Source organism: Cnephaeus nilssonii, assembly GCF_951640355.1.
Source record: "Cnephaeus nilssonii genome assembly, chromosome: 13".
Classification (NCBI taxonomy): Eukaryota; Metazoa; Chordata; class Mammalia; order Chiroptera; family Vespertilionidae; genus Cnephaeus; species Cnephaeus nilssonii.
The window spans coordinates 72,953,794-72,979,200 of record NC_137084.1 but is presented as its reverse complement, the minus strand read 5'-3'; the positions used below and the strand labels follow the sequence as shown (position 1 = coordinate 72,979,200).

Genomic DNA, 25,407 nt, shown 5'->3' with positions numbered 1-25,407 from the left:
CAGGGTCTCTCTCCCGGGCCTGCCCTCCTCCAGGTCTCTCCTCCTCCTCCTCCTCCGTCCCAGCCCCTTAGACCTGCCGGGGCTGCCCTTGGCCGCCTTCCGGCTCCTGCCCCTCCCCGGGCCCCTGCGCCCCATCCGTCCCCAGCCCGGACCCTCCAGATCCTCGGGCTGTTTGCGGGTGAGCAATCTCTGCTGCAGCGCGGACCCGAGTCCCCGCGCGCAGCCCAGCGGCAGGAGAGGGCGAGGCTGAGCGGAAAGCCAGGGCAGGAGGGGAGGGCGGCCGCCGGTCCGCCCCGCGAGCCCGAGAGAATGCGGCAGGGGGCCGGGGGCCTGGGAGGCACGCACCCCCCGCGCCCCTGACGCGGCTGCGGATCGGACCCCGGGGCCAGCTTCCCGCCCAGAGCAGCCGCCAGGCAGCGGCGCCGGGAGAGCAGAGACAGGAGCGCTGGGGCGCCCATCCCCAGAGCAGGTCCCTCTGCGGACCCGGGGAGAAGAGAGGAAGGAGCCGGGGAGGGGTGAGGAGACGGGGAAAACCTGTTCCCCGGCGCGGCGCGGCGCGGGGGAGCGCGGGAGGCCGGGGGAGCACCCCCGGGGTGCAGCCCGCCCAGCGGGGGGGCGCGGGGCGCGGAGGGAGTGGCGCGCGCGCGGGGAGGGCGGGCGCGGGGGCGCCGGGCTGCCGCAGGCGGGGACCGAGGCGGGGACCGGGGCGGGCGAGCCGGGCGGCGCGGCGGGCGCCGCGGGGAGCGAGACGGCGAGGGGCGAGCGCGCGCGAGGCCGGGAGAGCGCACGTCTCCGCCCCGCCGGCTCCGCGGGCCGCGCCACCTCCATCTTCTGCATGTGCCGCCCTCGCCGCCGGACAGCAGCCTCTCCCCGGGCTATGGAGACTGCGGGCACCGTCTGGCCGCGCGAGATGGACTGCTGAAGGGAAGGGGTCAGCATCAGAAACCACCCAAACCGCTCTCCTTTTTTTTTTTTTTTTTTTTTTGGTCTTTTTTTTTCCCTTTTCTTTTTCGGTTGTTTTTAATTTTAGCGCCATCGTCGTCCATGCCTCTCTGAGCAGCCCCGAGGAAGAGTGCGAAAGGGAGAGCGCGCGCCGGGGAGAGGAGACAAGAAGATGAGGATTATTTGCAGGCAGATTGTCTTGTTATTTTCTGGATTTTGGGGACTCGCCATGGGAGCCTTTCCAAGCAGCGTGCAAATAGGTGAGCTCAGCCCCGCCGGGGTGTGCCTGTGGGCGGCCGTGGCAGACATCCCGAAGTGAGTTCAATGAGTTGCTGATAAGCAATTCGGGGAAACCCTCCGGCCGTTCCCTTCCCCTTTGTCTCTCTCTTTCCTCCCCTTTACACACACACACACACACACACACACACACACACACACACACACACAAAGACTGCCCCTCGGGTGCGGGTTCCTTTGGAAAACACACAAAACTGCCCGCTTGCCGGCCTCAGCACCGACTCCCCATTTCCACCTTCGGTTCAAGTCGCTTAAAGTAGGATTGAAATAAGTTGAAAATTACCTGCATGGGGTTTGATTACATTTTTATTAGGATATTTCTTTGCATCCGTTTCCCTGGAGCCTGGAGGGATGTCGAGTTTGTTTTGTTTTGTTTTGTTTTGTTTTAATACACTTCTCCCCACGCTGGACGCCGCATCCTTCTCCCTGTCACAGAAAGGCACTGCTGGGAGCGAGGGGGGCCTTTACACCTGCACCCCGGCCTGTGCCTGCCCCCGGCCAACCGATCCCAAAGTTAGATCCCTTTCCCGCAACCTTCTCTCCGTGGATTCTGTTTCCCTCTGGAATCTTTTTTTGCCCTTATCCCTGCATGGAGACTCTGTTTCCGGGGAACTATCCATCTTTGGCTTTTCTTGCTGTTCGCCTCTCCTGTCTTAATGGGATGCAGCTATTGAATTTCCTCCAGCCCAGCCCAGCCTCAACGCTGCATCATTGCCCGTGGACGGTGCACAACACGGAGCTCACGAGGCTGAGTGCACCGGCTGCAGAAAAACTAAGTTCACGTCTCCTTCCCGATCCCCCTCCTGCCTGCGTGGCTCCGCATCCTCTCATTTCTGCGTTTTCACGCCAGTCCCCTGTTCTGTTCATCTGCATGCATCTTCCAGAGAAATGCCCGGAGCTGGCTGATGTAGCAGTGTGCTGGGAACCGCAGGGAGGGTGAGAGAGAAAAAGCAAAACACAGTAAATGGTCTCAGAGGTCATTGTGATCATGACAGATGGGGACAGGCAAAGGCTGAGCTGTCCTAAAGGCTGGCACCCTAAGCGCGCACCTGAGGGACAAAGGCCAGGCCCCCACGCCGGGGCAGGGGTAGCTCCTTAGATGTACGTGCTGGGGGGTGGCGGTGGAACGGACAGTGCGCGGGGGGAGAATAACATTGACCAGAGAAAACACTGAATGTGCTTCTCCTGTTATTTTCCATAGGTGGTCTCTTCATCCGAAACACAGACCAGGAATACACTGCTTTTCGATTAGCAATCTTTCTTCATAACACCAGCCCCAATGCGTCGGAAGCGCCTTTTAATTTGGTACCTCATGTGGACAACATTGAGACAGCCAACAGTTTTGCTGTAACAAATGCTTGTAAGTAAAACATAAACTGGGGGTAAATTAGAAGGGACTTGAAATGAGGCACTCGAGTGCCTTTCCTCTTTATTATTAATATTAATTTTTCAGAAAGAAATGTAAGCTTCCCACATATGGCTGTTCCAGAGCAAATCAGAGTTAAAAACAAGATTTAGTCCTGAGATAGTCAGATGGTTTTCTTTCTTTTTTATATCTCTCTCCCTTCCTTCCTTCCTGCCTTCCTTCCTTCCTTCCTTCCTTCCTTTTCCTTTTTTCGTTTCTCATCTGGATAATTCAAGTTAATTTCTCCTTTAACATTTCAGTCACCTGAATGTCAAGCCAGTGGAAATCGTACTCAGTCTAATTTGGATTCTGTTCCTTTGGTTTTTCTTATTTGCTTTTCACTTGAGTAAGCATCTATCTTGCGTTTAAGGTAGACACATGCTCTCTTACTCTGGTGAAAGCAGTGGAAGGTTTGCTAACCGTGAGGAAGAGAGGGAAGCGGTGGTGTGGAGGACATATATTCTCCTCCGGTGGCTTACGCTGCAGACGATCTTGGTGATGTCACTTGAGGCTGTCCCACTCTTATATTCTGGGTTGTAAATGTCTCTTACCATCACGCAATGCATATATCCTGTGGATATAGCTCCATGAATCCTTACCTTGGTGCCAAATCATGTTAGTCTCTATTCCACCTGAATTCACAAATCAATGCAGCTGGATCTATTATCCCACACAATGAAACTTTAGCGGGTGACCTCACCTAATGCTATAAGGAAACAGTTGAACAGTGCTTCCCCCGCCCCCCCCCCCCAATACTGTATAACTTAATGTAAAAAAATACAGTCAATTCTGGATTTACTTGAAAATTCACTCAAGTATGATCAGTCAATATACCATTTATGTTGCATTTTCACTTTTGAAGGAAATACATGTTTCAAATATCTCCTCAGCTTTACATACTGATTTACTACTGCTCAACATTTATGTGTTAAGATAATTGTTACAGATTACATAAGACATTTAGGAATAGTTTCTACACAACGTTTTGCACAAGAGTAATAAATATTCAATCTGATTGTAGAGTATTTTATTATAGTAAGTTAAGCATATTTTAATTTTAAAAGCTCTCTCTCTCAGTACAAGAAAATGTACCAACTAAATAAGTGAAATTGAAAACAGTTTTTAAATGTTTGGAGGATACCTCTTTCATTAATTTATTTTAATTCATATTTATTTTCCATTAATTCATCTGATAATATGATCAATTGTCCTTAATATTTGGCATCTAAACATTCATTTATGTTAGAAATTGATTTCAAAAGACTGTCAAAGCATTTGACATTTTTGTAAGCTGAAACATGTATTGTTTTGCAGGAATGTTATAGTTCCTATGAACACTACTTAATTAAAAAATAACTTGGTATTTAGTGATAAAATCAATATTACATTAGGGCAGGAGGGAGTTATTTTCAAGCATAAATGCATATAAATTAGAGCTGGTTTTGTGGGTGGTCATTTTTGCAAGTTGTTTAAGTTACTAGTTTTGTGTTCCAAGTTTGAAAGGGATGTCAACATTACTAATAGTTCTAGGTATAAAGCATTCTCCTTTGTATATAAATATTATGTATTTATTTAAAATTTGTTCTTCTCTCTCCTGAGATTCTGTGAACAAAAAATGACTAAATTTAAAAATAATTTATGATCCAGATATATGTGAAGGTACTTCGTCAACAGTAAATTACTAATTAAAATTTTATGTTTTGCTATTAAATTTTGAAAGACTTTCTTACAAGTATCAGATATATTAGTTTTATTTTGTTTTTATAAATTAAGTTCTTAAATATTCTAGAGTTTGGATCATGATGTTCAGCTATATAAACTGTAAAGCACTAATACTTTCTTCCTCCCCATCATTTGATAATCTCACTTAGGATAATTAAGTGTTACTATTAAAGTACCTGTAAGCATGAGAAATTGATAGGAAGCCACACAGAGAATGAAAAAGTTATAAACTATAAATAATATGGTATTCTTTCATGTTTAAGACTGAGAAAATTGGAACTAAGTAAAGTTTAAAGTTGCTTATTTGGAATCCACTTTTAACACAATGTTAGTGATATCATATTTTTCCATAATCACATTAATTGATTTTTATGTACATATTTAAAATAATTTAAAAAATAAGAAATTATAACTAAGGACACAAAAGAACATATTTTAGTAAAGAAAATGAATTTTTTGGAGGGGGATGAGTGTGCTGAATGTCCATAAGGTAAACCTAAGCTGAATTTGAGGAAAATCAATGATCAGAGAGCATGGGTCAGGTGATTGTGTTTGTTGAATGGGCTGGCAGAGAGGACATACTATGTGATTTTCCAGTTTAATTAATGGTGAAACATAAGCAATAAGTATGAGGCAAACTTACATATTAAGCTTTATTCCTTTGGGTACAAAAGGATAAAAATAATATGCTGAAGAATTACCATAGGAGTTATTCCTTATGGTGATACAAACTGGATTTTTAAATTTTTCCTGCTGGATTAAATATAAAGATATATGGATTGGTTAAGTTTATTTGAATTCTGAATTTTTTGCAGTGGATTCTTTGAAAACTGCAGGATCTTGTCTGTCTGTGAATAAAAATAATTAAAAAGGATATATTTATTTTATGGAATGTATAATCAAACCCCTAAAATGTATTAAATAATAAAATGATTGGTCATCTATTAGACAGGTATAATTTATTTAGCCTTCTAAGATTACTTTGGGCCATCTAAGCATTCTGTGTATTAAGTCTAAACCTGATTAACTCTAATTTACCACTTTTGGTATAAATCCCAAGTTTGTGATGGAGGAAAAATAATTTTAGTTTATAGTTTTATTTTATTTTTAACAATATTAGTGCAAGATTAAATTCAAATATTGTTTTTCTATTCTAACTATTCACATTGTTGAAAAGTCACCCTTTGTTCAATATAAAACTGAAATGATAAGAAATACAGATAATATAAAATTATGACCTATTTTAATAACAAAAAATAGGTGTAATATATAGATCAAGTATTAAAATTTCAAAATGTAATTAAAGGTACACATTTCTTTGCTGTGACCTATCTAACATGTGTGGAATAAAAAATGATATTAAAAAATAAATTCAATATGGTCAATGTTCTTTAATAAAACATTCAAATGACCCAACATAGCTAGCTATCTTTGTAAACAAGCATGCCAGTGCAATTGGATATACCCTTCGCAAAATTTTTGAGACAACCTGAAAGTAGGCTGTTTTCTTATATTTTTCTAATAGTTAATGAATACAGATTTTTTTGAGGATTATGTATATTAAATTAGACCAAAAGTAAGAACCACAATACTGAAGTAGTTTATCAATAAGTTTTCTAAAAGATAAAAACATTTGAGAGGTTGAAATTATTAGTTAATTTAGTATAGTTACATTAGAAATCTGTTAAGGAATCAGTCCTTTAAAAAGGCAGTCACTTTACAAAATAAATTGCAGATATTCAGTTTCTGAAACTAGTTTTCTAACTTTCAAAGGAGAAATAAGAAATACATAAAGCAGATCAGTTACTCATGTATTTTCACTTGGGTGAAATAAATGAATTTTATGGAATATTTCCATTTTTAAAAAAACTTGAATAAAAAGGGCCAAATGATTAATAATTTCATTATTTAATGAAGGATTTTTCTTTTTTCTTTTCTCTCAAAAATCTGCTAATTCAGTGGTTTAAAAGATCATGGGTTGGAAAGTTGTAGCAATCACAAATAGACTGGAGACTGAATGTTTTATCCTCGTAATGGTGAAAAGTTGTTCTTTTTTCAAGTTGAATATTAGTTCTGTTTGTGGTCAGTTTACTTGTCAACTCTAAATATGCAAGATGACTGCCATTTATAAAAGTAGGGTGATTGTAAAATATAGTTGTCTAGTTAATCTAAATACATTGAAAATGTGACACTGTTCCCAGGAGGCTTTGCAGGCTTCCCCACTTACTTATATACCAACTACTTAATAAAACCTCCTTGAATATAATGGTAGTAAACACTAATATATTGGCTTTAATTAAAATATGTTTAAACATAGTACATGTTCCTTTCAGAGACATGAAGCCATACAAAGACATTATAAGAGTTTACATGGTTGATATAATAATCTTAACCTTTTGCACTCGGATGTCGAGATTAAAATTACTCTTTGAATGTATCAATAATTTGAAATATTAAAAAATCCAAATAAATAAGTTTGTATGAAAAGAAACTCCAGTTTTTTATTCTACTGCCGCGCTTTGTAAAATCTGGGGTATTTAGAAAATTAAATCCCGAGTAGAATAAAGGAATCGAGAAAAAAGCAAGCGAATGCAAAGGGTTAAACATGCTGAAAATAAAATTCTGATGATTTTACCTTCTGCATAGTTGTTAGTAGGGATACATTAGAATTAAATATTGTTGGCTTTTGATTATTTTTAGGAAAATAACTGACGTGACTCTTCTGTGATTCTTACTAGGTTTCCTTATTTTTAATTGATGGAAAGATTCTGTGCTGATTTGAAATAATTCTTTAGTTTTGTAATATTCTTTCTCTCTTCCTCTTAATTTTCCATTGTGAGATTAATGACAAAGATGAGTCATATACCTATGGTTTGTTCCTTTTCTAAAATGATAGGATGATGCACAATTTGCATTGATGTATTTCAGTATTGTCACATGATTAAATCTCCATAAAACTATTACAAAAAATACCTCAAACATTTTTTTAATTTGGATTTTTCCAAGTGATGTTAATTTCCCAAAGAGGAAAATTTTTACTTTCTGATATTAGGAACTATGTATGCATGCATCTTATTTATAGAATGTTATTATTGTTCAGGAATTTTACATGAAGGATAAATAGACCTTAAATTTTATGATAAAACATAATTTTTAAATGCTTTCATATACATCATGTTATTTGACCTCAAGCTAGTCTTGCAATAGGACAGTCTGAGAAGAGAGTCATATTTTGTAGTGCAGCCAGCTTTGGTTCAGGAAGTCATTTAACTTGCGCAGGATTATATGGCTAATAAGCTGCAGAGTCAGGGTTCAAGCCCAATTCTTCTAACTACTATCCTAGCATTTCTACCAGTGAGCCATAGGGTGTGAAAAATACATCTATATTGATATTACTTGAATTGAGAAAGAAAAGAACAGAATTGTCATTTATCTTTTTTTCTAATTTAATTGCAACATTTTGAAGAAAATAGAACAAGACATTTCTGGGCAACTTATTCATTAATCATATGACGTTGAGTGATATAGCAAGGACTGAAGTCATATTACGTAATGAATTCATCCATTCATTCACTAGATTAGATAACGAATGTATCCATTAATCATTCAACACATTTATTAAGGGCAACTGCATTTAAGACTGTATGCTAGAAATGAGAATCCAAAAACTTGTGAGAATGGTTGCTGCCCTCAGGAGCTGATAGTCCAGTGGGAAAGACAGATAAGCCAATTATTAAAAGTACAGTGAGATAAAGTGAAGTGGCAGAGAAACAATGCTTTGGCAAAGATGCACACAGGAAGGTAGCACCAAACTTGGCGCAGCCTCTTAGGAGAGATGCCCCCTGATCTGGGTGTTAAGGCTCTAGTTGTGTAGTTTGAAGAAGAGGATAAAGGAAGGCAGGAAACAATGTAGGACAAGGCACCAGGTGTGGGCAAGCCAGGTGTGTTTGAACCACTGAAAATTATTTAGTCTGGTTGTAGTATTGAATGTGAGGAGGAGAAGAGGTGTGCCAAAGGGTGAAGCTTTGCAGATGCACAGAGAATCATAGCTGCTATACGGAGACTCTTACGAATAAAAAAAAAGGGGGGGGGAATCCTTAAAAAACTTTTAAACATAGCAATGACATGATCAGATTTATATTATACAAAGAACAGGCTGGTTGCAAGAGGGGGAGTGAATCAAAAGGGCACAAAACGGGAAGATAAACACCAATTCATTGAGTCTTAAAGTAATGAGTCTTGAAGGAATACAATTTAGGGTGATAGACTCTTAAATAAAAGCAGAAGCATGAAAGAGAGAGAAAAGCCCATAGATCCAAGAATACAGAACTGTTGGCAGGATGTAAGGATGGATTGTATGTCTGTGTGGGAGGGTGGAAAAGAAGTACGGTAAGAACAAAAGATGATTTCTTTGACTTCTGATGGGGACACATGATTCAACAGTGATATCATTAACTAAGAAAGGACACATAGGAGAATGAGATTTGAGTGTGGAAGGTGACTTTAGTGTGGATGCACTGATTTTTTTAAATGTTTTTATTGATTTTAAGGGTAAGGGATAGAGAGCTAGAAACATCTATGAGAGAGATTGAGCCCGAAACCCCAGGCATGTGTCCTGACTGGGAATTGAACTTGTGAATTTGAACTGGTGAACCCTGAACACTGGCTACACTGACTTTTAGTTAATTAAGAGACATACCAATGGAGACAGGCAGTAAAGAGTTAGAGGTGTGTATCTGGAACTCTGGGGCTCAGTTTGAACTGAAGACAGACATTTGGTGCTGGTTGAAGTCATGGATGTGGGTGAGATCACCCAGAGAGAGCAAGAGCTGTGAAAAAACTGCTGAGGACAAAATCCCGGGAAATACTATAACCTGAGAGGCAGAGAAAGGAAAGGAGAGAAAAGGAAAATGAGTCAGAGAGTTCAGAGGAAAATTAAGCAAGAGTAATTGCAGGAGCCATGAGCTGGGAAGAGTTTCAAATAAATAATGATCAACCTTGCAAAGGCTGCAAATTAAAAAAAAAAAAAAAGAATTGCAAGGATGATTGTAGCATCTGTAATGTCAGTCACTTCTTCTCTTTTCTTTGGAGTGTTCTTTTGTATTTTGACCAGGGGGAAAAAGCAGCATTTAGTAACCATACATAGATTCTAATAATACATACTCTTTTTTAAAAATATATTTTTATTGATTTCAGACAGGAAGGGGGAGAGAGAGAGATAGAGATAGAAACATCAATGGTGAGAGGGAATCATTAATTGGCTGCCTCCTGCACTCCCCCTATTGGGGATCGAGCCACAACCCGGGCATGTGCCTTGACCAGAATTGAACCTGGGACCCTTCAGTCTGCAGGCTGACACTCTATCTACTAAGCCAAAATAGGTAGGGCAATACATACTCTTTTGTTTATATTGGCCTAGAATATTCTTATCTTTTATTTAGAGGTAGGAAGAGGGAGTCTTTTCTGGACTTTTGAACCAGGTGCTCTTGAATTTACAACCCAATAGTGGGTAAGTCACTTAATACTTTTGAACCTCAGTTTCTTCATCTGTTAACCCAGGGAAATAATACCTACCAAACATGAATTTTATGAATGTTAGGAGTGTGTTTGGAAAGTATTCCACATACAATTAGAACTCAATTAAATTCAGTTGTGTTACATTTTCTGTCATATGGGTTATTTATTTCTGAGTCAGTCTTAACATTTCAAGGTTTACTTTTCTGATGTTTTTAAAAGGCAATTTATGTTTTGAATAAATACATTTTGTTGTTATTTCATAGGAACTTTCTTGACCTCTCACTGAGTTTTTCATTTTAATTTATGTATGCAAGTCTAAGTTCATATTTGTCAAAATTATTTCTAAGTTCTAAGAGAGGATAACTTTATCTGGGATTTATGGGACATTCAGAGAGAAGATTGGTTCATGGGTAAATTAAAGAGGCCGATGAGTTCTCCTAACTATATGCAAAATTTGCTGTGTGTTTATGTGTTTACAGAGAGACAGTTTAAACTTTTAAACAGCTCAACAGTGAATTTTAGTCACACAAAAGAGCCCCCAGTACCACAGCCCTAAAGAAGCTATACATAAATTAGCTAAACAAACAGTACTCCATCCCCTACCATCATCATTTTAGAAGCTGATTGAATTTTGTTCCTGAAACAAACCAGGAATCTATATATATAAAAGGCTAATATGCAAAGTGTGTCCCCTCGGGAGTTTGACCAGGAGACCAGGAGTTCCATCACTTGATATGCGCTGACCACCAGAGGGCGGCACAGAATGAAGGAAGGCCCAGGCCGGCAGACGGGGAAGGGAGGCCCTGGCCAGAAGTGGAAAACCCCAATTGGCCCTGATCGCTGGCAAGGCCTAGGGACCCTGCCCATGCATGAATTTTATGCACTGGGCCTCTAGTTTTTACATAAAACCCATCTTCTCTAGCTTCGGTGTGTCTTAGCTGCCAAAATCCTTGGCTTGGTCTTCTGCCTCTCACATTGTCTTCTTATTATATTTATTCCTCCTCTTACTATCAAACGTTCTACATAGTCCACATCAGCTCCTTCTATTTTTATCATGAATTACCTTTTCCCTTACCATCACCTCTCCTGGAACACCATGTTCTTGAAGGTCATCAGTGACTTCAAAATTAGTAAATCCAATTGTCGTTCCTTAGTCCTTCTTGTCTTTGAATAGTTTGCAGTATTTGACATTGCTAACAAATTTCTTCTCTGAAACTTATTTCTTCTCTGATAATAATAATAGGAGCTACTAAAATGGAGTACTAGCTATGTGCCAAAGGTGTTGTGTTACCTCAATTCTTTCATAACTCTAAGAAGCAGACATTATTATTATCATTTTGTATGTGGAGAAAGTGAAGATTTGTCGTTAAGAATATTTGCCTAACCGTAAAATGCTCAGGGTATCAGATCCTAAAGTCAGGTTTGCCTGCCATTCATACTGCAGAATTTTGGTTAGTACAGGATCCACGAGTTACCTATCACTTGGTGTGGCAGCAGCTAGTTAACTTTTAATCTAAACAGAATGATGTATTTCTCAAAGCTGCCTCTTTACTATAACAACTTTCACTTATGTATAGCATTTTATATTGGATATCAGTTCTTCTATGTGATTTGCAATACAGCACAGAAATTTGAGAATTCTAAACAGTGACACTCCCAACATTTTATATTGCCAAATTCTTGTCATAAATACCACCATGTGGAAAAATGACTAAATGACTCTTTTCAGTGTTATACAAACAGCACTGGAGACAGTTCATTAGTTAGCCAACTCACATATTTGTAATAGGAATATTACTTGATTTCGGAATCACTACAGCTATTACTAACAAATTTTCCCAAATGCTTTACTTTAAGATCTGCTTAGCTGTCAGGCATTCTCTTTCACATTTTCTTAAACAAGTTTTTGGGTTCCAAATACACACAGTGAAGACTTCCTTAAAGAGCACCACCCTAAGTCAAACACCCTCCAGTCTTCATAGTCTCATCACTTTCCTGCAACTCAATAAATCTAGTGGCATCATCAATTAAATGTTTAATGTTATCTTAGAAATAAAAATATTAATGTAATTAATACTTTCTCTAATAAGCGACAATATGTCTCCAGATACAGCAAAAATTACACCATAAACTGTAATCGGTGTTTGCTTATTTTGTTGCTTAATTCCTATTCCAAAACGAGCATTTTTATCAGTAACTTTAAATATTGTATGCATTGTGTTATTTCCATTTTCATATTTTCATCTTTAAAAATACTAACATATACTTTGAAAGTTTCAAATAATTCAGAAATCTTAACAAATCCAAATATTATGTAATCCACATTTTAGAGATAATCACAGTCAATAGTAGTCTATAGATCTTTCCAGACGTCTTTATTTTTATCTGTGTAGACCTAGATAGAGAGATAAAGAATATTATAAATATAAGATGCTAATATATACTGAGAAATAAATTATTTAGTAAAGCTGATATTTACTAATAAAAGTCTTCTGCTGGAATATACGAGCTGTCTTATTTTCTTTTACTGCTGCATCCTATGTTACTGTGCAAAGTACTGTAGTAAATATACTCAATACCCCCTTGATCAACATTTAGGTTGTTTCCACATTTTTGATATTACAAACAAAATAACAGTAAAATTATTTGTGTTCCAGGCTGAATATTCCTATATAATTAATTCCTGGAAACAAAATTACTATATCAAATGATGCAGATTTTTGCTATTATTAGGTATTATCAATTTCTTCTCAAAAACAAAATGATATTTAAATTCACAACTACCAGAGTGTGAAAATAATTGTTTTTCTATGACCTGCCAACACTAGCCATTATCAGTCTCTGGAATCTTCATATGTCCTGATGGGTGAAAATAATATCTAATTGCTGCTTTAATTTGCATATTTTTTATTAATAGTGAGGCTAAGAATATTTCCCTATATCTATGACCTGTGTACTTCCTTTTCTATGAACTGTCATTTCTTTTTCTTTGCCACTGTTTTCTTCCTTATTTGTGGACTGTTTTATATACTATAAAAATTAACACTTTGTCATCTGTTTCACATTTTTCCACTTCACCTTTGGCTTCCAGCTTCATTTATGATGTCTTTTGCTATATAGATACTTAAACGTTTATGTAGCCAGATCTGTGAGTCATTTTCTTTATGGCTTCTGGGATTTATATTATGCTTATAAAGATATCCCTATTCTTAAATCTATAAAAATAATCCCACATTTTTAGTACCTTTATGATTTTTTTATAACACTAACTCTTTTGGCATTTATTTTATGTGTGTTAGGAATGTGTGTGTTTGTGTGTGTGTGTGTGTGTGCAGTATTTATTTGAATAAGCTACTCTCTTACAAGCTTTGAACAGATGCAAGGGTAAGAAAGTTCTGCCCTTTCTTTGCTGAAGTTGATCTTTGGCAGAAATTATGCATTTTGGCTCTTCCAGTCTTCTCCTATTTGCTATGCTTCATCAGTCCCTTCCTGGTAGAACCTAGTGGTTATACTACTAGTTTTTACATTTTTATCACCTGCTTTCTTATTCCTTCTATTACTTCCTAGATTTGTTTACATGCGTGTCACTCACCATCTGATCAAGTCTTCTTCCTTCTATCTCCAAAGTATATCATACATCTATATTTTCACCTTCTTGTTTTCTACCTCGTCCTGCTAGTCCACGTCAATGGTACTTTTCTAATAACTTAATTAATTTCCTGCTTCACTCATTACCTCTCTCCATGCACTTTACATACTGAAGCTTGGGGTGTCCCTCTGAATTTATAAATCAGAGACAGTCTCTTCCTTACTTAAACCCCTCCAATGGCTTTCCTTCTCTTTAACATGGTCCTTCCTGATGCGACTCTGGCCCACCTCTTTGCCTTGTTAACCATGTTGGAGTCGGCAGGGTCTTTTTTTTTTTTTTTTTTTTTTTTTTTTTGAGTTCCTAAACATGCTTAAACCTTGCTTTTCTCTATGCCTTTGTACTTGACATTCCCTTTTTGGGGGGCTTCTCTAATCCAGTTATTTGCTTGACTAGCTTTTTCTGAACCTTCAGGCCTCCAGTGAAAGTCACCCACTGAGGAAAGCTGTTCTAGCCAACCTCCAGGATAAGCCCTTCCACTCCCAAACTCCAATTACTTGACCAACCCTACCATCATCTTTGCTTTTATCACAATCTATAATTATTATTTTCAGTGTATTATTTATCACTAAATTCCCCACTAGAATATCAACTCCCAGAACCTAGAATGCAATTTCCCTTGTTAAACCATATATCCTCCTAGCCTCACAAAATGTCTGGTACAAAGTAAAAATCAGTAACTATCTTTGAGTAAACGAACTAGCAATGTATGATGAGTTTTCTCTTCACACACCTTTGAGGCATACTTAGAACAGTTAAGACCTTTCTTTGTGTTATCTTAAGAGAAAATCAAGCAGAGGCTAAGAAGACAATGAGGTAACATGCACAAGATAAATGTTATATACTTTTCTTTTTTTAAAATATATTTTTATTGATTTTTTACAGAGAGGAAGGGAGAGGGATAGAGAGTTAGAAACATCGATGAGAGAGAAGCATCAATCAGCTGCCTCCTGCACACCCTCTACTGGGGATGTGCCTGCAACCAAGTTACATGACCTTGACCGGAATCGAACCTGGGACCCTTCCGTCCCCAGGCAGACGCTCTATCCAGTGAGCCAAACCATCTAGGGCTGTTATGTACTTTTCTTGTCTTAAGTATATATTTTTTTCTCATTTGTTTTTATTAGATTCAATTTATAGGATGGGCTAAGTAAGGAAGAAAGTAAGTCCTATAAGGAAGAAGGTAGGACTGTTAATGCAAATTCACATGCATGGTTGTAGCCAGATTGCTCTTTGATAAATTTAAACCTGGTAGAAGAGAATTTCAAAGTGCTTATACCATGAGATGTCTGTCCACAAAACAACTAGATAATGCTGATACAAGCCACTTTTAAAGTAGGAAAAAGCCCATTCCATTCGGGAAACCCAGGCGAATTAGTGAGCCCACTTAGGAAAATCCCATCTGTTCACACGTTGACTGCTTCCTTAGCACTAGAAGACCTGTGAAAAAGGGAGGTTGGAGTCAAACGTTATTCCTGTCAGTTGATTATCCATGTTGAACCTTCCTTAGCAAATTTCACACAAAATTTGCTAGTTTTTATAACCCTTTATCCCTCTCTCTTTTGCAAGTAGTTTATATTTGATTAAATTACTTAATTTCAACTACATATACATTCTTATAGGCAAGTGTGCAAGGCATTTTACCACTTCTTTGCTCCAAATGTTTAAAATCAAGAGATGGCCTGACCGAAATAGCTCAGATGGGAGAACGTTAGGCTGAAGATCTAAAGGTCCCTGGTTTGATCCTGGATTTCAGCAGAGTTGTTGTTCATTCTTAAGCCTTGCCCAGGTAGCTCAGTTGATTAGAGCATTGTTCTGATACACCAAGGTTGTGGGTTTGATCCCTAGTCAGGACACTTAAGTAAGAGCAGCAACAAATGCATGCATAAGCGGAACAGCTAATCTCTCTCTCTTTAAAATCAATCAATTTTTTTTAAACCAAGAGGAATATTTTGGGTTGTTTTTTTTTCCTGAAAAATATGTATGCTTCCTCTTTTCTTAATGGAAAACTTACAAATTAAAATGTTTACCTATTTGTTCTGATAGCCATTTTTGCTATTCAGTAACAAAGTACTCGCCACTTTAAACATTTTACTTTGTTTTTATGCCCTTGATTTTTCTAAAATCATATAAGTATATATGATATGAATATTATGTTTTACATAAATATACCTTATAAGATTCTGTACATCATTTTAGGGAAAAAGCACAACATACACTGGCTATAAATAAAAAGTCTAGATATTTCATTCAACACAGATGCTGGTCAGGTTTTGCTTGTTTGGTACTTTCTGTATTTTATAAATGACTTGGAAGGTGATAGATGATGATAGATAGGTAGATAGATAGATGATAGATAGATAGATAGATAGATAGATAGATAGATAGATAGATAGATGATAGATAGATAGATAATCTGACAATTCTATTAGACTGTGAATTGCTTGAGGACAGGGATGAAACCCTTCGTACTTCTACTCTGGGGGCCTATAACAGTGGCTATATTTTTGTTCCATACTCAAATGTTTGCTGACTGATTAAGGGGAAGGAGAGAGGAAACACATTTCTTGGTTGAATATTTATAGCAACTAATTCTTAGCCAGAAGTGAGTAACACAACACAAATTCAGTTTATTTTTATATGACTCAAACCCTTCACATTTTTAAAGACAGTTACCACATGTCCCCTTTGTCTGATTCCAAGCTAAATAACATTCTTTTTGTGTGTGTGCAACATAGTTTCTAAAACTTTTAACATTCAAGTTCTGGCCTTATAAATATCCTCTGGGTTTATCATAATTCCATTAAAATGTATAGACCTGAATTAACCCCATATTCCTCTCATGATCTGTCCAAAATTAAACTTCCCATTTTTGACACTCAAGAACATGATTTGACATGATCTGTCCAGGTGAAAATATTAATTCCAGTTATTTAAGCATTATACACATAAAGTATAGGTCAGTATTATTTGGGTTTTAATTAGTTATATCACTCTGTTCTTACTAAGCTCATACTCAATTAAAATTTAACATTGTTCTTTTTCCTACATGAATTGCTACAAAACAACCTCTCCATAGAGCTCATAGAGTGCTTTTAAAAATTCAAAATGAAAGATTTTACTTGTACACTCTTAAATTTCCACTTGTTCAGAAACATTAAGACTATCTTAATTCACTTAGCGGTAAACTGTTTTAAATTCTAAGTGATTTTCTACTACATGATTATCCATACTGAGATTAAATTTAATAATAGGTTGTGATGCAGGTTAGATATAAGATGACACTAGGTCATGAACCAATACTTTTCATGTATGTGTGGTCAGTTAACTGTGTATTCTCCTAAAATAATTTATTTTATCAGATTTTCCCATATTGTCCATAAAGATTATCATTTCATCACATTTTTTAACATTAAAGAAACTCAAAGGCTATCAAATCTCAAGAAAGTAATTCATGCAACTGTATTGGGTAAAGGATAAAACATGTACTTGCATCTGCGTGCGCACACGCACACATACACACACACACACACACATCATTGAGATGGAAAAGAATGGACAAAAGATATGGAACAGACAATTCACATCGGAATAAATAAATCTTGTAAATGAAATATATATAACTGCTCAGAGAAAAAACAAATCGAAATGCAATATACAGTTTTACATAATAAATTAGCGAATGTTGGTGGTAAAGATAACAAAAATTCTAAATCACTCAAGAGCTGAAGCATTTAAAATTGATACAATGCTTTTGAAAATCAACTTGTCATGATTTATCAAAAAGTATTAAAAATAATGAATCATTTGAATTCATAAATCTAGGAAAAGTTCTCATTGTGAAAATGCTCATTAAAGCATTACTAGCAATATTTAGCTGTGGAATGGTTAAATTAATTAAAGTCCAGCTAGGCTGTTTAAGAAAGAATGGCTATCCTGAGAGTCCTCTCAAAAAATGTGTCTATGTGTATAAAGACTCTGTATTTCTTCATATTATTTTCTTTTCTTCTTTTTTTCTTTCTTTCTTTCTTTTTTTTACATAAGAGCTAGTGTCATAATGGGAGGTGGAAGTGGGAACATGTCTAGTAAGATGTAAAAAAGGTGTCCTCAAATGTTATAATGATTTATGGAATTTATAGAGGTAGTTGAATGACTTTTTAAAAAGCATCAATTGCTTGGCGGAGTTTGAATCTTCCCCACATCCCTGCTCATAGCCAGGTAAACATAGGTACATTGTTATGGAGATAGTATACTTCAAGGCTCTGTGTAAATATTTGGAAATTCTAGTCAATAAATGATATGGGAAATCATTGTTGTTCATTTTTGCCCCAGCCTCTTCCCTTTTCCTTCCCCTCACTTCTCACCCTCCCAAGCCTAGAAGGTGTTATTTATTTATTAACAGAAATAATGTGATAATCCACTTGGATCTTAAAAGATGCATGAAATTTTGCCATCCTGGAAAAAAGATAAAATATCCCAGGCATACAAAAGAGACATAGGAAAAATGTAAAGGTTTATGGCCAACTTTAGGGATCAGTAATACAGCAGGAAGTGGAGGCAGGGATGGTGCTTAAGGGTCTGTAGGGAGGAAGATGGACAGGGAGGAGGAAATAGCATTGCAGAGACAGGGAGAAGCCTAGCAAATGTCCTGGTAAGATAGGATGAGGGTTTTGTTTCTTATTCTGGGCCAGAAGACAAGAATCATTTTAAGCAGTTTATAACATAACTAGAAGCCCAATGCACGAAATTCGTGCAAGGGGCTCGGCCCTCACAGCCCAGGCTGCCTCGGCCTTCGCAGACCCTGCTGCCTCATGGAACCTGGCTGCCTTGCGGCCCCATGGCCTCACCCACTGGTCATTCTGGAAGGTCGTTCCTCCATCTGGTCTAATTAGCATATTAGCTCTTTATCATATAGGATTATATTTGTGCTTTAGAAAGAATTCTAGCACTGTTGTTCATCATTCATATATATATATATATATGGTGAACTGTGGTTCCTTTCCCATACCAAATACACTAAGAAACCATTTTCTAGGTAAGAAATGCCATTTGCTATTTCAGTTGCTCTTTGTAGAACCCATTATTGAATGTAATTCTGCTCACCATTTTCCATTGAAAATGATTACTTCCAACAACAAAAAATATTCAGTTTATCATCTCGACCAGGTATCTTCAGACTGTAAACCAGGTCTTTTATTATAATAAGCAGGTTGGAAAAAAAGCTGGCATTGGTGGGAGGAAAAAATAAACAAATATCTTTATGTGTAAAGGCAATTAAATTTCCTTACAGATTAGTATAATTGCTGATAGGCCACTACACATTTTATTCTAAAATAATTTTCAGATTATTCCTCCACTTTTAAGTTATTGCTCTTGGTAGAAGTTTATTGTTAATTTAGTTGGCACAAATAAGCATCAATATTAAAATTCTGACTTGCCAATCAATCATTTAATATAGAGTAGAAAGAACTGGTTTAATAAAAGTGTATTTAACAATTGTAAGTCTTGTTCTGGCTCAGTTGGTTGAGCATCATGCCATATGCCAAGAGGTCACGGGTTTGATTCCCAGTCGGGACACATGCCTGGGTTGATCCCTAGTAGGGGACTTGAGGGAGGCAGATGATCAATATGTCTCTCTCTACCTCTCTTTTTCTCTCTCTTTAAAAAAAAGTCAATGAAAACATATAAAAAAAAAACTATTGTAAGACTAGATTAATAATTAGTACAATTACCACCATGTATGTTTTTATATATACTAGTACTTATAAATGAATACTAGATGCATACACACTCACACACACACACACACACACACACACACAGATTTACACAGACCTTACCAAAGGAAAATCACAGTGAAGAAATAATATATATAATATGCAAGATATGGTTATTCCTTGCCTTCAAAATAATGAAGTTTGAACTTTTATGTACATACTTTTCCCAATACAACTTAGTTCTTTTTTGAAAATAAAAATGCAGTAAATATATATAAGAACAATTTTGTAAATAAATTTATACTTTGTTAGTTATGTAATATAGTATAATTATTAGAATCTGTTATATATTTAATATGTACATGTTTTTAGTATTGATTCTTGTTAATTTCATGAAATTTGGTAATGATTATATGTTATAAAAACAAGTGACTGAAAATAAGCCTCATTTTACCAACGTGATAAAATCACAGATAAGAAACCAAGTGTGAATATTTTATTAAGAGAGAATTTTCCTAGAATGTTTTTATTTTCAAAATAATAATATGTTCACCTCTCCTATACTTTTACTTTGTTTTATTTCAAGGGGAAATTATTTATGTAGTGATAGTTATACTCTTGTGTTTTTCAATTATTTTACTGCAGCCAATGTGCTATTTGGAATTTTTAATTGCCAAGATTTAGATACTTTTAACATATGAGAAATATCTTTATATATAAAAGGCTAAGTGACTGACCATCCATCCATCCGACTGTCCGACTGACTGTCTGACGGACCGACCGGCTGGTACATATGATGCACACTGGCAATCTACACTAATAAAAGAGTAAGTTGCAAATTGACCATACCTTTGCGATGCCCACCAGCCAATCAGGAGTGAGTATGCAAATTAACATAACAAAGATGGTGGGTTAATTTGCATATGCAGGCACCCAGAGGCCGGGGGCGGGGTGGGACACTTGCATCATTGCCATGGCGATGACGCAGGCATTCCCCACTGCCCCAGCCGCTCTGGGCTTCTGGGCAGCATGGAAAGGTGGAAAGGTGGCTCCGGCCGGAGCGAAGGTGGTACCAGCAGCCAGGGGAAGGAAGGCCCATTCTTGCATGAATCTTCGTGCATCGGGCCTCTAGTTTAAAAATAAATGTTGACTCACACATGAGCGATACATATAAAGCTCTTGCTGGCGCCAATCACACACATGTGTTTCCATCTATCATTGTCAATCATGAACTTGGTTGTTTTTGTTGACATTCTGAAGCTGAAGTTTCCCGTGATGCCAGCATTTGCGATGACGATTAATAAACCACAAGGACAAACTCTAGACAGAGTAGGACTATTCCCACCTGGACCCGTTTTCAGACATGGTCAAGTAGTTGCTTTCTCTCAAGTTTGAAGAGCGTGTGACATTAAAGTTAAAGTTGTAAATACTTCATCACAAGGGAAATTAGTCAAGCGCTCTGCAAGTGTTTTTACTCTTAATGTGATATATAGGGAGATATTAGAATAAATTTAATCAATTTATCAGTCATTGTTTTTATCAATGTTTTTATATCATATTTTTGTTGTTTTTATATCATGTCTTTATTGTTGTTATATCATGTTGTTATTGTTTATTAATCAATTTATATATCATTTTCATATGCATTTTACTAATGTTCTTTCATCTCTGACATTTCTATTATAGAGAAAGGGTAATTAGAGATATTAAAATATTTCTTCTAATTAATTTCCTCTCAATGTGCAAGAATCTGGGGGTGGGGCCAGCTGGCCAACCTCGAGGCTTCTCCCCCTGCCAGCCCACCCCTGATCAGACTCTCCCACCCTGATCAAGTGCGGGCCGCCAGATAAATGCTCCCTCCCTTACCCCTAGCCAGTCCGCCCCTGATTGCATCCCCCACCCCAATAGGGGGCAGGGCTGGCCAACCAACCTCCTGCAGGCCCTTCCCTGGCCACCCCGTCCTTAAAAGCCCCCTAACCCCAATAGGGGGCGGGACCCACTGGCCAATCACCCTCGGCCCCTTCCCCCAGTTGCCCGGCCCTGATCGGCCCGATAGGGGCAGGCCAGCTGGCCAACCTCCCGCCATCTCTTCCTTTCGACAGGCCCAGCCCCCAACCACCCTGATTTGGGCTGGACCGGCCAGACCCCACCCATGCACAAATTCATGCACAAATTCGTGCACTTGGTCTCTAGTAAAACAACAGATTGAAAAGACTATATCAAAATGCTGATAGGGATCATTTTTCTTTAGTGTTATGCAGAATTCTTATTTTCATTGACATATTTCTGAGTGTTTTACATGTTTCCAAAAAGTATATATTTATACTTTTCTTATTAACAATATCTAAAGGAAAGAAAACATAGTAATTTTTTATTGAATTTATTGGGTTGACATTGGTTAACAGAACCATACAGGTTTCAAGTGTAGAACTCAACAAGGCATCATCTGCCACTGCATCATGCACCCATCACCCAAAGTAAAGCGTCTTTCCAACCTTATTCATTTCTCCTTTTCCCGTATCCACCTACCCCCACCCCCTTTCTCTCTGTTCTCACCATATTTTTGTCTGTGTCTATGGGATGTGTGTGTGTGTAAATATATTTTTTACTTAATCTTTTCATCTTTTTTCACCCAGCCCTCCACCCCACCTTCTCTCAGCTGTCAGTCTGTTCTATGTATCTATGCTTCTGTTTTTATTTTGTTTGTTAAATTATTTTGTTCAAAATATAGTAATCTTATCACTAAGTAAGTATTGAGCTTGTTTGCTCTGTCCAAATGTGACAGATAATCTAGGGAGATCTTAAAACAGTTTCGTCAATATCCGGGCTTGTTGTCAGAATATCATGTCCACTTAGCAATTGTCATGTTCGATGTCTTTGCTTACACACTTTCATTATTTTAAAATATCAGCTTTAATTAGCTAAAAGTATTACATTAAGTTATTGTATTTACTTATCACTGCTCACTTAAAAGAGCCAAGAGAACGATTGGTGGTGACAAGCATTTTTCACTGCCAATTGAATTATATAACTTACCAAGTCTGGTTGCATACATTAACTTTAATTTTGTAGAAAGTGTCCTTTATAGCTGCAGGAGGGATCTGATGGCTCTTGGATCTGGTCACTCTCTCCTGGTAGTCTTTTCTGACCACCTTAAGCTGGTTTGGGCTCTACTTTACTATGATCCATGGCACCTTGGAGGTTACCTTGCCACATTATATTATCACATGTTCTTCTGGAATGTGAGCTCCCAGATGACTAGATGTCATTGTATTTGTGAGCAAATCCTTAGTGTTTGGCTCATGGCACAATGCCTGGCACAGAATAGCACTAAATTAATACCCACTGAGCACATGGATATGAGAATAGAGGAATTTGGGAATTGATGGTGAAATGCTAGTGTTTTAAATAATATTTTGAGCATCCAATTAAGGAATTATTTCAGATTCTGTGTTAGTGACTGTTTCAACTATAAAAAATAAAAACCAATTCTTTATGGACTTCTTCATATGAGTAAGTGAAGGGTGAAGGATTGTAAAGATTATTACTCATTAAAACACATGCCTTCAGGGTGTAGGGGCTAGAAGTCCTGCAATTGGAGTTCCCAAGTTCGAAGGGACAGTCATACAAGTTGTGCGCCATCTTTCCTCTGAGTTCAAAAGTCTCCTGAGGATTGTTTCACCTGAATGATCGGTCCTGCCAGGACGCTGGCCATGGGTAGAGATACCATAGCTCTCCATTTAACATTCTGATTGAAACATCAACGTTTCATTCCAGTTTCTACCCCAACCTTGTTTTTTGCACAGCACCTGGATCCACCAAGACCCTTTCATTTCTATCCAGTTTCACAGACAATTTTTGTGTGTCTCCTGTGCCAAGCAGTATTCCACTCTGGGGACACAGGTCTCTTTGTTCCTAAGTAGCACATAATCTAGTGTTGACTGCTGCAAATCTTAATGCAATGTGACACTTGCTATGATTCTATTGGGGAGGAGGCAGCCAGCCCTGCCTTTGTTAATGTATTTATAATGTACTTCAAAAGCCATTTTCTTTTTTCTGTTCTCATGGGCCAGAAAGACAGTTTGACTATCTCTTATAGGGCCAACATAATAGGCTAAAGAAAATGTCTCTACATTACCCAGACTAATTTGATTAATGAAGTAAGATTAGATTGATTTACTTAGATGTAGGAATTTATATGGAAATAATAAAAACAATTCCTTTGTCAGTCCCTGGTTAGACTCAATACCCATGAATTGAACCACTCACATTGTCTCAGAGACATCAAATTACTTATCATTTCTCTATTCTATATTCCTTAAGCATCTGTGTGTTTGTTAACAAGTTATTCGGCCCCTATTGATATGCAGCTTTTTAAGTGTTCTGCTGTCACTTTGGTTAATTGAATGTTCATTTGGCAACTATCTTTCTTCCTTTATTGTGTCACACATTTTATTAAAAAAAAAATACTAGATGTGATGTTGAACTTTAAAAAGCTTATAAATCTGTTGGAAAAGCTGAAGTAAGTTAATATGAAATAAGAGATTAAGTATTAAATTAGAAGGTACAGTGTATTGTATAAGAATTATCAAAGAATATCAGAACAGGCCAGACTTTATGATCATAAACCTAATAAAGTAGAATTTAATCCTGTCATAAAAGAAATGGAGATGAAAGGGGGAAGCATAAAGACATTTTCACAGAGCAAGCAAAAGCTGTAACCTAGACAAGGATGCGGGATGGCACAACAAAGCATCTCATTGGATCTGAGAGGACTTAGAGTGAGGGGAAGCAGGTATAGGGAAGCCCATAAGAAATTCAGGACTATTCAAGCCAAGAAAATAACGGAATATTTGAAGGTTTAGATAGGGGACTGGTATTATGAAAAGTGGAATTCAAGGATCATTATTCTGGTATGGTATGAAGGATCAATTTAGAGAGAAAAGACAGATGCCTGAACAGAAAATGAACCCAACTGCTAAAGCCTCACTTATCTCTCATCATGCCTCATTGTTCTGGGTTCTTTAGTCTACAAAATTGACTTCTCATCTTCTCAGAAGAATCTACTCCAAACATGTCTCTTTATTTATACCTCTCACTTCCCTGGCCTCTGCTTTTTCTCGCTTACACCCAGTATCATAATAATGGCACTGTTTTGAGCATCTTTCCACCTTCTTCCAATTGTAGAACCACTCCCATCCTTCCAAACCCAGCTCACTGGTGAAGGGAGAGACCATTGGGTCTGGACTCAATTCCCAGCTTTGTTGCTCACTCTGTGAATTTTTGGCAGGTTAATCAACTTATTTGTGCTTTAGGAGTCTAAATTATAAACTGAGGAGAAAAAATATGTACCTTGATTTTAATTAGAAACATGTAAAACAATTTGCATTAAAATACATCATGTAAAGTGTTTAGATATTGTCCTCTGAGGATTAGTATAATCACAGTAATCTATCTATTTAAAAGCCAAAGCGACCATCACCACCGAACGGACAATCGAACAGGCTGCATGGGGTGATCAGGCCTGCAGGGGGAGCAGTTGAGGGCGACTAGGCCGGCAGGGGGGAGTTAGGGGCTATCAAGCAGGCAGGCAAGTGAGCAGTTAGGAGCCAGTGGTCTTGGATTGTGAGAGGGATGTCCTGGGGATCGGGCCTAAACCGGAAGTTGGACATCCCCCGAGGGGTCCCGGATTGGAGAGGGTGCAGGCTGGGCTGAGGGGACACCTTCCCCCATGCATGAATTTCATGCACCAGGCCTCTATTCATTAAAATAATTAAATATATCATTTACTCAGCCTCATGTGTACAAAACAAAATACAGACATTTATGGCTGAAGAAAGAGAAGGAGAAGGAAATCTCCAGGATTATGACTTAAAAGATGGTAGAGGGTGTATTATAAGGTATATGAAATAAAGGTCCTAAAGCAATATTATGCATTCATTTTAAAGTAAATTGAGTTAGGAATTTCTTTCTAGTGGACCTCTGTAGGCAGTTGAGTATTCAAATAGCAGTAGAAAGATCTGGGATGGAGATACGGGGTTTAGAATTATCAGCATGTAGGAGTGACCAGAATATATACATTTAGCATTAAAAGTAAATAAGAATTTTGGGGAAGATCAAATCATGGAAAGGAAACTACAAAAACTGTCTTGTTTGGTCCA

General features: G+C 37.8%; 1 protein-coding gene across 2 annotated transcripts in view; it reads left to right on the top strand.

Moving 5' to 3' along the window:
• The first annotated feature begins 402 nt into the window (after window positions 1-402).
• GRIA4 (glutamate ionotropic receptor AMPA type subunit 4) overlaps window positions 403-25,407 on the top strand; it is a 398,719-nt gene continuing 373,714 nt past the window's right edge. Inside the window, exons 1-3 of one of the 2 annotated variants that reach the window (XM_079788918.1) lie at window positions 403-515; window positions 1,031-1,202; window positions 2,441-2,599. In XM_079788918.1, the coding sequence (XP_079645044.1) occupies window positions 1,115-1,202; window positions 2,441-2,599 (247 nt within the window). In that variant the 5' untranslated portion in view covers window positions 403-515; window positions 1,031-1,114. Of the gene's footprint in view, window positions 516-738; window positions 1,203-2,440; window positions 2,600-25,407 lie in introns of those variants that run through there. The other variant, XM_079788919.1, reaches the window with a different exon arrangement.